We start from the raw sequence: 16393 nt of genomic DNA, 5'->3' as shown, positions 1-16393 counted from the left end.
CACATGAGGATTGTGGCACCAAGGGTCTATGTCAACTGCAAGGGTTACCATAGCATCAATGTCCAGGTGGTATATGATGCTAACTACCAGTTACTGGATATCCTTGCAAAGTTACCAGGCTCGGTGCATGATGCCCGTATTTTGAGTGGCAGTGGTGTTGCAGCAATGTTTGAGAAGGGACATGTGCCACCAAACAATCATTTGCAGGGATACAGTGGCTATCCCAGCAAGCCTTGGCCCCTCACACCATACCTGCAACCTTTGCCTGGACCTCAAAAAAGATATAGTAGGTAAGTAGATACGCTTATTCTATATTTTGAGAAGCTGACATAATATTTTGCTAGTTTTAATCAAGTATTACCCATGGATTCTATCTACTTTAAGCTAACTCCAAACATCTTATGTGGTGTGTTAATGTTGTTACAGTTACTAGTAATTAATATTTCTTAACAATAGCAAAACACAAACATGTATTTAGTTTGACAGTATCCTAATTTGGTGGTCCCTCCAGTTCTTCTTTTACAGCTCTTTCACTTGGCTGACATGATATAGGAATGAAAATATGATAACCAAAACTAACCTAACCCCAATTTTAACCTAACCAAACCCTAACCTTACTTAGCAAGCATAACGTAACCTCACTATTGGTCAGAAGGGTTCTGCAGTGAAGGAAGATGTATCAGTGTGCACATTGCCTCAATTAAGTTACCTATGTTAGCTGGGTTAGGTTAGTTTTGGTTATCATATTTTCATTCACACATCATGTCAGGTGAGTGAAAGAGCTGCGAATGAGGAGCAGGGAAATGAGGAGAGCTGGAGGGACCACTACATTAAGACAGCACCTTTGGTTTTGCCCCACAGGGCTTTAAAGATTACCCCAAGCAGGTTATATTTAATCTAAATAAACTCACAATATATAATATGGTCGTTTAACTTTACCTACTTTGCTTTTTAAAATAGAAGTATACTGTAGTTACAGTTCCTAATAAAGTGGTTCCTCCAACACTTCTCATTTTCCGGCTCCCCTTTTGCAACTTATTTACTCAGTTGATATGATGTTTAATGAAAATATGCTAACCAAAACTAATTCAACCCTAACTTTAACCAAGGTTAGGTTTGGATAAAGTTGGGGTTGGGTTAGCTTTGGTCATCATGTTTTCATTATATGTCATATGTTGGCCAAATGAGAGCTGCGAGGGTGGGACCGGGAAACACAAAGAGCTGGAGGGACCACTTTATTAGGATAGTGCAATGGTTCCTACTAATAAATACTGCTTTGTTGATCAAGAAAAGCAAATAAATGAAAAATAATTAAATTCAACACCACCTAGATAGAATTTTGATGGTCCCTCTCATATCCATAGCTTCATGGTACATGAATACTGATTGATGGCTGTCATTAATATTGAGATTTTCTTTCAGGGCTTACAAAAAGACACAAGCATTGTGGAATGGGGGATGGGGGAGCTCAAACTCCACTTCCATGTCCTATTTGGCAAGGTCTTGATAAGCCCACCAGTTAAGGTGTGCAAGATGGTTTATGTGTGTGCCATGTTGCACCTTTGCAAAGATAGATATATACACATTCCTATTGAAGAAGCACAACTGGATTTTGAAGAGCAGCAGCATGATAAAAATTGCCACCACTTCCAGCTGTTTGACAAAATCCGGGTCGCCTGTATTGAGATGAATTCTGTAAGTTGCATTTTGAGTACATTGATTATTCTGTACCAACATATACTGCCTTCTGTAAATGATCTGCTTATCATCTCATTACTGTTGATAAGCAACCAATTTTTTTTTCTTTCCAGCAATCCTGCCTGAAGTTCACATGGACCTCCTGTCCCTTGGCACACATGGCCAAAGTACTGTCCCTTATATTTGTAATATAATCACTTGACCAACGTCTCACACGTTCCAGGCTTATGTCTGCCTCCTTTACTGATCTTACTTTCTTCAGCATTTTTATACTGAATCATTCCTGCATAATTGTATATTTTCCTATGAACAGCAAAAACAACATTAAATAGTCAATCATGCAATCCTTTGCTTCTTCCACTTGTCATTACTCATTTGAGTTAATCCTTACTATATGCACTCACACCATCACTTGTACTCATTATATGACAACTTATATAACAGGCGGTGGCGCAGTGGATAAGGTGGAGAGCATGGGATCGACAGACGTCCATGTGTAGGTTTCGAATCCCACCATGTACAGCTTTAAAACACTTTGCCATTTGTCGAGTGGTTTAAAGTTACCTACATGTCACCATGATACCCAGGTTCTAGGTGGTTACACTCAAGGTGAGCTTGGGTGGTGATATGGGCCCTAATATGAGTGCCACTATAAATAAAATTGTCTGTACCACTAATGGGCAGAAGCTGAACAGCGCTTCCCATACACTCTTCAAGTGTGCTTACAGGTGCTATAGGCATTACTGTAAAAAAACAGCAATTATATTTTTGGATTGACAACTGCATAAACATAATGCAAATAAGATTTCACACTCAAAAGTCTATGTGCATCCTCTCTTACATTTATTTCATTGTTTACATTTTCAAGCATTTTTCTCTTTTTATTTTTAGATACAATTGTTTTAGTCTACTAGCTTCTGCCTCTTCTCTTGCAGCTGCTTCCTCTGCCTGTGCAGGTGCTTTCTGTGCCCATGCAGCTTTTTCTATGGCCTGTGCAGCTTTTCCCACAGCATGGTCTAAGGCTCTTCTAGAAGGGAGGTTTGTCTCTTGGCACCTTGCTCTTCACTAAGTAATGAATACCATTATGAAATGGGTGTAAAAAGATACTAAATAATGAGATGATATTGATTTGAGGTTATATTCAAGTGCAATAACAAGTTAATAATAATAAGTTTATAATTAATAAGTTCATGTTGATTTGACAAACAGGTTTAGGTAACTTGAATTTTAGAATAATTCATTCCACCAGTTAGATTCTTTCCCAGTGATATTTCTCATGCTGTGTAACAAACATACTGGATTACGGAAGTGACCTCCTTTTGTCTATCATGTTAAGAGGAACCATACATGTACATAACAATAAATGGCAAGCACAAAAATTAATAGTTTACTTCAATTGTTTAACAAATATATACAATAATAACCATCTGCAGAGTGATGTCATCAATCTCCTCAGGAGTTGTAGTGTTGTTTTGCTCTCCCCTGTTGGGCTTTCCTGAACGCTTGCTTAGTGGGTCTTCCATTATCTTGTCTCTTGTGCGCTCACTCGTCTCCTGCTAAAGAAAGTTCGCGGGAAATGGCACAATTGTTTACAGACTCTTCAACGGGACACTGTTTATGTGCATTTTTTTTTTTCAAAACTAATTTCCATTTTATATCTAACTTACCAGAAGTTCTTAGATAAAATCTAAATCATTACACCAAAGGAAAACACTACAAAGACTCTACTTCATTTCACAAATTCAATAGCAACAATTTCTTTCCGTGCATTGTAAAATTAAGGCTAAAGGTGATGAAGCAACGCCGTCGACACAAGTACGTCATAAGAGTGATGAATTCTGTGGGACCTGCCAGCTAGAGTAGTGATGACGTCATTAGCTATGATGGATTGCAGCATACCACCCCAGGGTTGGGAACGAGGGAAAGCGAGGAGGCAGTCCCAGCATGAGCACCGTGAGGCAGCGGCAGGATGGCCGCTGCCAAGCCAAGTCACTTGTGCTAGATTTATCTAACAGACATCAGCCTTACCAGATGTTGACGCCGGGCAGATGGTCCGTCACGAGACGGCAGAGGAGCAACCTTTGACTTGTTGGCTCACAGGCTCAGCTGGAAGCTCCCGTCAGCTGATCACCACCGCAGTCTGGCGCCTGTCAGCTCGCTGTCCGAAACTGGTACCTCACCCACACCAGGGTACACTTCTCACCACAGAGGCACTTCAAAACAACACAACGTCCTTCCACGTCCACGTCCTAGGCGAGAAAGGCAGCCAGCAGGTCACCGGCAGCGTTGGTGTCTCTAAAAATGCGCACGCTTGAGGGATCCGAATTCGTCCGGATGTGGCTTCGTTCTAGTTTGGATTCGGATGATTTATCTTTGATAAGCATTGGTTTTGATATATATATATATATATATATATATATATATATATATATATATATATATATATATATACTGTATAACCTACACACCATGATGAGTTTTTGATAATTTGAGGTAAGGCAACATTATGAAGAACTTATCCACAGCCTCCTTGGTTCCCAATTCTGCTCATTTCATTAGTTAACTCTAGCACTTACCTGTTCTGAATCTTATCACCACTTGTCTCATCTTTGGTCACCCGGTGCCCTTGACATCGTTTTCTAGACAAAAGTTACTATAGGTCACAAACAGCGGAAATGTGATTCCAGCCCACGGACGGGAAACCACCTCAAGCAAGGTACTGTACATTTAAGATATGCAGAATACTCGACTTTAAACTAAAGCCATGGACCCTTCCCGGGTCACGCTGCGCCATGCTGCGTAGAATATCTTGAATCACAGCTATAGATGAATCCCAAAAATGGAGGCATGTGGTGCAGCTCTGCTCCAGTAGGGAGGGAGACAACCCACAGCTCCTTCCTCTCAGCTGAACCAATAGGACTTGTGCTGCGCGGCAGGTCTCAGCTCACTCACGTCTTCAGCTTTCTTGGATTCAAACCATTGCATCATCTCTAAGCTCAACAGAGAGTACAACTAATGTAGCACTTCTTAGAAATCCAGCATGATTCTCACACACACACACACACACACACGAGGTGATGATAATCAAACAAGCTAGCTATAAAAAAGGCACATTTATTTCATTCTTAAAAACATGGTAACAATGAAGTGACGTGTTGATGCCTGGCGAACACACTGCCTCATTTGCTCCTAGAAAAATATGCTTTACACATCATCATTACCCAGTGTTGGGCCAAAACTGTTCACACGCACACACACCAATGAGCAAAATACATCTGATTTGCCACTGGACATGAATACAATTATACACACACACACACACACACACACACACACACACACACAATAATTACAGCCCAGCATGGTCTTGATGATAATGAAAAAAAATACTAAAACAAAAAGATTAATAATGAGTGATTGTAGATTATGTATGAATTTTCTTGTCTTTCAGCACCATAAATGCCCAGAAAAAAACTAAGATAAATTATGAAATGCATGCGAACCATCTCTCTCTCTCTCTCTCTCTCTCTCTCTATATATATATATATATATATATATATATATATATATACACACACACACACACCGCGTAGTGTAGTGGTTACCACGCTCAACTCATAATCGAGAGGGCCGGGCTCGAATCCTGGTAAGCGGCGAGCAAATGAGCTAGTCTCTTAATGTGTGGTCCCTGTTCACCTAGCAGTAAACAGGTACAGGATGTAACTCGAGGGGTTGTGGCCTCGCTTTCCCGGTGTGCGGAGTGTGTTATGTGGTCTCAGTCCTACTCGAAGATCGGTCTATGAGCTCTGAACTTGCTCCGTAATTGGAGAGACTGACTGGGTGACCAGCAGGCGACCAAGGTGAATCACACACACACCCATCATTTGCCCTATTGCCCTATGCAGAAATGAAAAGGTGTCCATTATTTCCTTTTCTTCATGCTGTCACCCACAAGCAGGAGACATTAATTAAGTTCCCTACAAGGCTGAGGTGCAGGTAGTGGCTGACCATCGGAGTGGAAGACAGGAGCATTGTGGAGGAGGAAACCCCATCTGATAACAAAGGCTTGTGCCAAAGCTACATTAGTTTACAATTATCTTGAGGCTTCATGGCTGCTCCAGTGACTATGAGTGTCACACTGGCCGCACCTCACCCAAGGACTGCTTCCACACAGCACACAGTCAGGCCATGCTCATTCATCCCATTGGTTGAGTGTGGTCAGAGGTCATGTAATTTGCCACACTCACTCTCACTGTTTAGTATTTATCTCAATCTTAACTCCTGTGATCTTAGCATCTGTCACTTGTTCTATTTGTTAGGAGAGAGCCTGAATTACTGGACTTAATATTGAGAGAAAATGTTAAAGACAATGGAAAAAGATGTCGGGCTAATACAACTTTTCTGACTGTAAAGACACCACAGCCCACAGACACCTGCTAGGTGAGGCAAAAGCACTAGGACTCACTTCAAGACTTTCAAGGTACACAACTCTAACCTTCGAGCCACAAGTATAGCTGTAGCCCATGAGGAGTTTAGTCAACCTTCAGTGTTCAGTCACTAAACTTCCCTAACAAGACTGCCTCACTGATTCAGCAACTGTGAACTCTGGGTCTACCAACAAATAAGCTCATGTGGTGCCAGTTAGCACCCATTCAGCACACTCTCCTCCAGAATGGACCACACAGATGCCAGACATCCACATGCTTGAGGCTCCCCATCACAGGCCAGTCACTGTGACATCCAGACAGGCAATAAGCAAAGACCAGGACTAATAACCCTCTTGGTGAAAACCTAAAAATCAAAATATCTCAAAACAAACATCTAATACTTTCACTTAATTTGTTATCTCTATATACAACTGGAATACTATTCAATTCATCTGTAAATTGAATCTTCAAGTATTTCTTGAGTTCAGAATCGATTACAAATCATAAGCTAAAAAGGTGCAGAATCAGCTGATGATCAACATACAGTAACTAATAAACAATGTATTATTGTTCAATATTCCCTTTATGAAAAGTATCACAGATTATAAAGAGCATATCCAGGCTCACAAATCTGCTGCAGTGTTGATTCTGCCACGTGTGTGTGTGTGTGTGTGTGTGTGTGTGTGTGTGTGTGTGTGTGTGTGTGTGTGTGTGTGTGTGTGTGTGTGTGTGTGTGTGTGTGTGTGTGTGTGTGTGTGTGTGTGTGTGTGTGTGTGTGTGTGTGTGTGTGTGTGTGTGTGTGTGTGTATATATGTATATATATATATATATATATATATATATATATATATATATATATATATATATATATATATATATATATATATATATATATATATATATATATATATATATATATATATATATATATATATATATATATATATATATATATATATATGTGTGTGTGTGTGTGTGTATGCTGCCATCACTGACAGCACCACTCACACCAGCCAGCTGCCCTCCACTCCATCAGTACACTCACACTGCTTCACACATACACACACACACAAACCACTTGAGCAAAAATGTAAATAGATCACCAAGGATGCAGCAGCAGCAGCAGTAACAGCAGTTCAGGGGGGATTAAAGTAGGGAACATTTCAGATAACCATTGTCTACCAACAGTGTGACTTGCCATGATGCACATAATCAGAACTGAGTGGGTAAAACATGTGAAGGCTTCATGATATAATGATATACACACACACACACACACACACACACACACACACACACACATTTCTTGGCAGCCATGGTAGGGCACCAGCAGCAGTAGCAGCAGCAGCAGCAGTGATGGTAGTAATGATAGAAGAGGTGCAGTCAGTCACTCCTCACTCAGTTTTCACAGACATGAAGAGCACCTGCGTCACGAAAGTGTTTAGGTCTGTTGGAAGGACACATAAAAATGTCAGTGTTGGCTGTGAAGGAATTCATACTTAATTCTATGCACTCTTTGTGAGCTAGATGCATGTAAATTTATGAAGCTTGAGGCTAAGATGTGAGAAAATACTGTGAATGTTATTACAACATTATGCTAATGAAAGTATGTATACATGCATATATATGCCTTGCTCCAGCTGTTGGTATGAGTGAATAGATGATAATGAAATAGTTTAATACAAGGAGGTGGTAAACTGTTCTGTTTGTCATTTTATTTTCTTGCCAAGAAGAATTTGACAGATTGAATATTACTGACCTTGTATAGATATATCTAAGACAGACAGAAAAGGGAGTCCTAGTCTTTCAGTGCACCTCCAGTAGTGAAGGTTCCTTCATAATTCTTAGTATTGTCTTATTACTATATTGGGACACACTAGCCTAACAGGCCAGGAATAAAAGAATAACCATGCACAGACACCAAACAAGATTACCCACCAAGTAGTGTTCTGATAAATTTCGGCTTGTTCTCCCAGTACACAAAGAGGAAGTAGGCAGGTATTCCAGAGCCGGTGATAAGCAGGCCCATGCCCACCTCATATGGACGCACGTATAGTGGTAGGAACACCAGGAAGCCACACACCAGCAGGAAGGCGATGGGCACGATGATGTTCACCTGCACAGAGATAGAGGAAGGTGCTTTATTCTTGTGCCATCCATGTCCTCTTCTAACTACCACCATGCTATTTGTCTATAGTATATTTACCATAGTATTGTTTTCGTGACAACTACCTATACCTCCTTCAACTACTATCATATTACACATCTATATCTAACAGGTGTTATTAATAGCTCCTATAAGGAATAATCATAACAGAAGAGCTTTCACAGCACAGGAAGCACAGTAGAGTGTACCTCACCAATCCACACAACCTTCTCAGAGTTAAGTGGCTTTACCATTGTTTAATAGATAATCAAGATGATTATACATTTCAACTATAAATAAGCTATGAAACGATAGTATATATATATTGATGTGATGTGATGGTGGTCCTGGTGGTGGTGTCTAACTTATGTTGGCAATACATTCATTATGCAATACATTTCTTTTATTTCTCACTTCATCTAGGGAGTCACAACTTGCCTGGTTCAGCTTCCAGTAAGAGAAACAAACATTTCTCTAGAGGCATCACCCATGAGGTCAATGACTCCCTGGCCCAGCACTCACTCTCAAAGCCATGGTTCCCAAAGCTGGTATTTCTCCAGTATGATCTCCATTCAGATTAATCACTGTTGTTCCCAAGTGGCATGCATGCCATTCTTCTTCTCCTGCTAGCCCTATCTTTCACCTACTTCACTACTTTCAATCCTTTTCTCCCACTTTGCTACTCTATCTCTTTCTATTGCTCCATTTTCTATGGCTGAATCATCATAATCCCATTCCTATATTCAACTGTGAGAACACACACATATATACACGATAAATCAATAAAAAAAATATATAATGTAAACAAAACCATAAATAAATCTGAATCACAGCCATCACTACTGTCTGGAGCTCACCTTAATGGGACGCTCCATGTCAGGGTATTTCCAGCGCATGTACAGCAGACTGGCGATGCTACACAGGATGAACGTGCTCTCCACAAAGCTGGCATAGTCAATGAGGCGGTAAATGTCCGTGGTGGAGAGGTAGAACAGAGATAACACGCCCTGGAGGAGGAAGGAGAGGTGGTGGTGGTGATGGTGAGTGTTTGATTATTGCAAGCTGTGGTTAGAATAGAATGTCTTGTCTAACTCTCATTAAGACAGAGACTAGTAAAAGCTTAGGGAAGAAGTGCAGGTGGGCCAATACAAGAAGTGATGTCTGGTCTGATCATGTGGGGTTGTGGCATCAGGTGCTTTGAACCAGTCCTGCATACTTTTGTTCTGATACAGGAAGTGATTGCTACAAAATAATAGATTGAATGTGTATAGACAAATAACAACTTGAGATACTCCAAAGCAAAGAAAATATCCCCACCTAAGACTGTCTGTGTATGTTGTTTACATAAAAGCCACCCCGATGAACCTATCAACTACAATGATAACATACATAAAGATAAACACACACACACACACACACACACACACACGAATATGCAACAATACAGTGGGCTCCGAACTTAAAGAAACACATAAGGAAACTAGAGAAAGTACAGAGGGCTGCAACGAAAATGGTGCCTGACTTAAGAGATTTGACTTATGAAGACAGACTGAAAAGAATGCAACTTCCGACCCTGGAAAACAGAAGAGAAAGGAGACCTGATAGCAATATACAGAGTGATGATTGGCATGGAAAAATGGATAGGGAAGATCTGTGTATGTGGAATGGAAGAATGTCGAGAGGGCATGGGAAAAAACTAAAATGGCCACTTATAGGAGAGATGTGAAAAATATAGCTTCCCTCATAGAAGGGTGGAAGCATGGAATAGTTTAGACGTGGAAGTGGTCAGCAAGGAATATTCATGATTTTAAGAAAAGCTGGACATTAATAGATATGGAGACGGGACAACACGAGCATAGCTCTTTTCCCGTATGTTACAATTAGGTAAATACAATTAGGTAAATACACACACACACACACACACACACACACACACACACACACAGCAATGAACAATGTCTTACCAGGAAGATGAGGGAAGACATTGGAGTGTTGCATTTGCAGTTGATGAGAGCAAGGCTGTCTGGGAAGTGGCCTTGTCTTGCACCCACAAAGCACAGCCTGTCAACATCATGAAGCTGGTGAATGGGACATTATTACCAGTCATAATTTGGACAAGGAGTACAGGAAGATGGCTTCTTCCAGGTTCCTTTACTTTTCTTAACTGTTTTTCTTAAGAGAGTCCAGATTCACTATTGAAGTGAAGTAACATGGATTTGTTATAGCGAGACAAGTGTATGAGAGGAAGAGTAGTTCAGTTTTCTCTAAATGCCTTATCTTGTCTGCCTACCCTGAAGCACTACATCAGCCTGATATAGTGACAGATAACCTGAGATGTGCAGATGTTGTGGGGTCTAACTAGTCTCCCTTAGCTAAGAATGAGTCAGGAAGAGTAATGAATTAAATAGGAAGATTATACATATCATGAACAAATAAATAAGAGGATGAACATATTGAAATGGTTGTGAAAGGCAAGCAAGAGCAACACCCACCTGGAGGAAGTCATGATGTGCACCGAGAGGCCACCAAAGGCTGAGAGGGCCACCAGCAGGGGCATCACCCAACTGGCACTCCCCATCAGGCGGTCAGCGAAGGTCTGTCATGAAGGCAACAACAACAACTTAGAGGCTCAAGTTCTGTAAGACTGACCACCGGCTTAGACAATGTATGACAAAAGTAATAAAAAACAATGGGCAGAAAATTGAGAGACAATGGATAAGGAGTAATTTCTATATTCTATAATGCTTGACGTCTGATGCTGCTACATGAGCCAAAACTTAATGATAATAGTAACTCCTGATATTGAATTTTCCTGTAATGTAATGACACCTGTACTAATCATCACATAAGGTAAATACATTGTGGAACAAAATATTGAAGTTATTACATGTACTAATTAGAAAGAAAGTATAGTATAAAGAGTACACTCATAGAACACTAGAAAAATCTGAACAATGTCGACTGTAATTGTGTTCTCTTTAGAGGTAAAACTGGTTGACCTGACTGGCTTATCTGTTATCTGTGCCACAACAATCACACGGTGCCACCAACAACACAACACCAATCAGTCATGGACACTGTCACTGGTGTACTCACAACAGCAATGGCGTCTGAGGCCAGCATGTCAACAGGAGTGAGCACGGCCAGGTAGGCAACGTTGGCCAACACGTACACAAGCGTCACCAGTGGCAGGGAGATGTAGATGGCCCGGGGCAGGTTGCTGTGGGTGGGGCATAGTAGTTAGGTGGTGGCTGGTGGTGGTATCGGATCATAGAGCTCACTATACCTCTCAGTTAATGATGTACTAACAGGACATAGCCTTCTCAATGTTGCTCATATTCTAGAGAAGCTGTTCTTAATTATTTCTTGTGAAGATGTAATATGTAGAAAAACCAATAATGAGAACAAGATATTACTATTTCCTTCAAATAAATACTGCATATACAAAAGTAACTGAACAGAATACAAGTAAAGAACAAAATACCTCATGAGGATAACACTGTAACTAGTAAAATGATATTTGCCATCCCAACCAGGAAATCAATATAAAAATAGGAAGATGATTTGTATTCATATACACTTTCAAATGGCATGTCAATTTGGAATAAAAACATATGTGTAGATAATTAGCAAAATACACTAGTCCAAAATGCAAATATATGATTCAATTATTATGACTTCAAGATGACAGATAATAAGCAAACGCATACGCTTAGAGAAGACAGACCATTCTGTCACAATAATACAAAAAAGTATGCTCTCCATTACAAAAGAGCAGAAAATTAATCAATCACAAATAAGTGAAGTAAACCTGACTGAAACTTGAATCTGAATCTGACATGACAAAAAGGGCAAATCTTAACTGCCTGGAGCATAAGGAAAGCACCTCAGCAGCCAGTCCTGCTTTAGCTTGTGTTTGTGTCCTGCCATGGCATCACAATTCAATCAGCGTGGTGCTGAGTGAGGGAGGAATGGTACTCACACAAAAGGGTTCTTCAGCTCCTCTGTCATGAAGTTGAGGTAGTTCCATCCAGCATAAGAGAATATGCCCGAGTAGAAGGAGACGGCTATCTCGCCTGGTTCACTGCTTGTGCCTTGGAAGGAGTTGTTGAAGTTCTCTGTGTTGCCTGAAAAGTGAAGATGAAAATCATTATATATATATATATATATATATATATATATATATATATATATATATATATATATAGTGTGATTCACTGTTTGATCTGCTGCAGTCTCTGACGAGACAGTCAGACGTTACCCTACGGAACGAGCTCAGAGCTCATTATTTCCGATCTTCGGATAGGCCTGAGACCAGGCACACACCACACACCGGGACAACAAGGTCACAACTTCTCGATTTACATCCCGTACCTACTCACTGCTAGGTGAACAGGGCTACACGTGAAAGGAGACACACCCAAATATCTCCACCCAGCCGGGGAATCAAACCCCGGTCCTGTGGCTTGTGAAGCCAGTGCTCTAACCACTGAGCTACCGGGCCGTGTGTGTGTGTGTGCGTTCACTGTTTGATCTGCTGCAGTCTCTGACGAGACAGCCAGACGTTACCCTACAGAATGAGCTCAGAGCTCATTATTTCCGATCTTCGGATAGGCCTGAGACCAGGTGTGTATTTACCTAATTGTTTTACCTAATTGAAACATACGGGAAAAGAGCTATGCTCGTGTTGTCCCGTCTCCATATCTATTAATGTCCAGCTTTTTCTTAAAATCATGAATATTCCTTGCGTTGACCACTTCCACGTCTAAACTATTCCATGCTTCCACCCTTCTATGAGGGAAGCTATATTTTTTCACATCTCTCCTATAAGTGGCCATTTTTAGTTTTTTCCCATGCCCTCTCGACATTCTTTCATTCCACATACACAGATCTTCCCTATCCATTTTTTCCATGCCAATCATCACTCTGTATATTGCTATCAGGTCTCCCCTTTCTCTTCTGTTTTCCAGGGTCGGAAGTTGCATTCTTTTCAGTCTGTCTTCATAAGTCAAATCTCTTAAGTCAGGCACCATTTTCGTTGCAGCCCTCTGTACTTTCTCTAGTTTCCTTATGTGTTTCTTTAAGTTCGGAGCCCACTGTATTGTTGCATATTCAAGCCTCGGTCTTATCATTGCAGTAATTATTTTCTTCATCATTTCTTCATCTAAATATACGAACGCCACTCTTATGTTCCTCAATAAGTTCAATACTTCTCCAATTATTTTGTTTATATGTCTCTCTGGCGATAGGTCATTGGTAATTGTCACCCCTTGTGTGTGTGTGTGTGTGTATGTGTGTGTGTGTGTATTCACTGTTTGATCTGCTGCAGTCTCTGACGAGACAGCCAGACGTTACCCTACGGAGCGAGCTCAGAGCTCATTATTTCCGATCTTGGGATAGGTCTGAGACCAGGCACACACCACACACACAAGGTCACAACTCCTCGATTTACATCCCGTACCTACTCACTGCTAGGTGAACAGGGCTACGTGAAAGGAGACACACCCAAATATCTCCACCCGGCCGGGGAATCGAACCCCGGTTATCTGGCTTGTGAAGCCAGCGCTCTAACCACTGAGCTACCGGGCCGTGTGTGTGTGTGTGTGTGTGTGTGTGTGTGTACTAATGAAAGACTGGTAAGAATCTTTAATATGTTCTGAGATGCTGCATAGAATCAAGAAATGCATAATAAAGTAAATTCCCATGTGTAAAAACAAACTCCAGAATAACAATTAATCAAGGCTCTACAAGCACAATACTCAAGATTGTTAAAACAGAAAGGCATAGGGAACATGAAAACAAACAACTAAAGGCACAAAAGAATGATCAGATTGGTATGCTCTTGTAATGTTTGTCAAGACAAATGAACAACATCTCAAAACAGAATCAAACTTGCTATGTGAGGTCTTAGGCACACCTGATTTTGTTTTATTCCCCCCCAAAATACCAAATACCAGTAATTCAATTACACTTAATATTTATGAGATACAAGACATCCCAAAATTAATATGATGTATAGTGATGTACAGCTGACTGACAGACAGATAGCGAGGCAGTGAAGTGCAGCAATGCTAAAAAGTCACTCACTCTCTCACTTGTTCAAACACTCACCCATGCCAAGGTGGATGACGCCAGCAAGGATGACGATGAGCAATGCACCAATCTTGGTCACCATGAAGAAGTCCTGCAGCTTGGTGGTGACTCGCACATTCCAGCAATTCAGGGCCGTTAAGAGGCCTGGAAGGGGAAGAAACTATTACAGTCAAGTATATATGTATGTATGTATGTATGTATGTATGTATGTATGTATGTATGTATGTATGTGTGTGTGTGTATATATATATATATATATATATATATATATATATATATATATATATATATATATATATATATATATATATATATATATATATATATATATATATATATATATATATATATATATATATATATATATATATATATATATATATTACATATAAACAATATTAGAAAACAATAAATAATAATTCTCATAAGAAAATAAAATGAATTTTATACATACATATTAAATTCGGCAAAAGAAACTTTGTATGATGTCCTGGAAAAGCCTTCATTGAATTATATAATTATCTATATAATGATCATGCATGTACATATATGTATGTTTTTCTTGGTGTGGCAAATAGAATATTGATCATCTATACAGGGTGCAACATGAGTTTCTACAGATGTTGCCAGAGATGATTGTGCAGGTCTCTTAGTGGAAAATGATGTATACATGTGTTTTGAGGTGTTGTATAGGTAGAGCTGTGGTATGAAATTCAAATGTGACCTGGGCCTGGCAATAGATGCAATGGTAGGGCCAGGCAGATATCCATAGTGGAGCCAAAATTGTGAATAATTCAGTCAAGGTTTTTACAAGTTTTGCAGCTTTACAGTGTCTTGAGATGAGATGGAAGACAACAACAGAAAAATAAACATTACTAAAAAACATGACAAACATAATATTCTGCCAAATTATATCAAGCGTTACCGAGCAGGGAATGGGAGGGAGTGAGGCAAACAGCAGATCTGCTAATTGATAAGTCAGGTCACAAAGTTTCCTTTCAAGACAGTGACAATGAAAACATTCAGACTGTATAACTTAAAGCAACGTGGAGTGAGTGGAAATGGTGCTTCTCGGCCTTGGCTACTTGCCCAGCCCATGATAGCCATTACTTGAATTTCAAGCCACAACTAAACAATGGCTCAAACTGCATATGTGCATTTCTGGCAGCACCTGCAGAAACTCATTTTTACACCTTGTATATCAAGAGATAAAAAAATGCTGGAATTACATGAATGAATAAAAAAGAATAAATAAATAAATAAAAAAAAAAAAATAAATAAAAAAAATAAAATAATAAATAAAAAATAAAACAACAGGCCTGTGTGTATTTACCTAGTTGTATATTTCAGGGTTCAAGTGGGGTTCATAGTGACCTGTCTCCATATCTAATTTTTGTCCAACTTTTCCTTAAATTTATTCACACTTTCTGCTGTTATAATCTCTTAACGCAAGCCATTCCAGACATCACCTTCCTATGTAGAAAGCTAAACTTGTTCCTCAAACAATGATTTTTCATGATCTTGTTAGAGTGTCCTCTTGTCTGTCTATCTCCATCTTCAATCAGTCATACCAGGTCTTGGCTGTCTATTTTTTCCATACAGTTTACTATCTTATACATCATGATTAGATCTCCTCTCTCCTGTCTATCCTTCAAAGTACATAGTTCCATTTCCTTCAGTCTTTCTTCATGTGGAAGATCCTTTATTTCTGGCAGGATCTTGTAGCTGTCCTTTGGATTCTTTTTAGTTTCCTGATATCCTGCATGTGTGGTGACCACACCACTGCTGCATATTCAAGTCTGGGTCTTATCATAGTGGTTATGATCTTTTTCATCATACTCTTATCCATATAATCAAATGCCACCCTGATAGTTGTTAGTGTCCTGTATGTTGAAGCAAATAACCCATCTATGTGTCTTTCTGGACTCAGGCTGTCTTGTATAATCACTCCCACATCTTTCTCTTCCTTCCTCTTCATTATTATCTCTTCTCCCATTTTGTATTTCCACGTAGGCTTTCAATTACTTTT

The 16393-nt window shown here is 39.8% G+C and overlaps 1 protein-coding gene and 1 long non-coding RNA gene across 5 annotated transcripts in view; both read right to left on the bottom strand.

Moving 5' to 3' along the window:
• Positions 1-2359: 2359 nt before the first annotated feature.
• On the bottom strand, positions 2360-4289 carry LOC123505035. 2 transcript variants are annotated; one of them, XR_006675028.1, is made up of 4 exons: positions 4275-4289; positions 3727-4045; positions 3123-3254; positions 2360-2763 (listed from the first exon to the last, which is right to left on the bottom strand). It is a non-coding gene; the product is annotated as an uncharacterized LOC123505035 (long non-coding RNA). The 2 variants fall into 2 exon arrangements; XR_006675027.1 differs by lacking the exon at positions 2360-2763 and having other exon boundaries at positions 2813-3254.
• Positions 4290-7087: 2798 nt separating this feature from the next.
• The window catches only part of LOC123504815 (Y+L amino acid transporter 2-like), an 85705-nt gene continuing 76399 nt past the window's right edge, over positions 7088-16393 (bottom strand). For all 3 annotated transcript variants that reach the window (XM_045255649.1, XM_045255651.1, XM_045255650.1), the window contains 8 exons: positions 14383-14508; positions 12254-12398; positions 11368-11491; positions 10764-10867; positions 10236-10332; positions 9129-9278; positions 8064-8241; positions 7088-7572 (listed from right to left, as the gene is read on the bottom strand). In XM_045255649.1, coding sequence (XP_045111584.1) covers positions 7520-7572; positions 8064-8241; positions 9129-9278; positions 10236-10332; positions 10764-10867; positions 11368-11491; positions 12254-12398; positions 14383-14508 — 977 coding nt within the window. In that variant the 3' untranslated portion in view covers positions 7088-7519. The remainder of the gene's footprint in view (positions 7573-8063; positions 8242-9128; positions 9279-10235; positions 10333-10763; positions 10868-11367; positions 11492-12253; positions 12399-14382; positions 14509-16393) is intronic.

This window comes from Portunus trituberculatus, chromosome 17, assembly GCF_017591435.1.
Source record: "Portunus trituberculatus isolate SZX2019 chromosome 17, ASM1759143v1, whole genome shotgun sequence".
NCBI classification, from domain to species: domain Eukaryota; kingdom Metazoa; phylum Arthropoda; class Malacostraca; order Decapoda; family Portunidae; genus Portunus; species Portunus trituberculatus.
The sequence above is the reverse complement of the archived record's forward strand: the minus strand, read 5'-3'. Positions and strand labels throughout refer to the sequence as shown.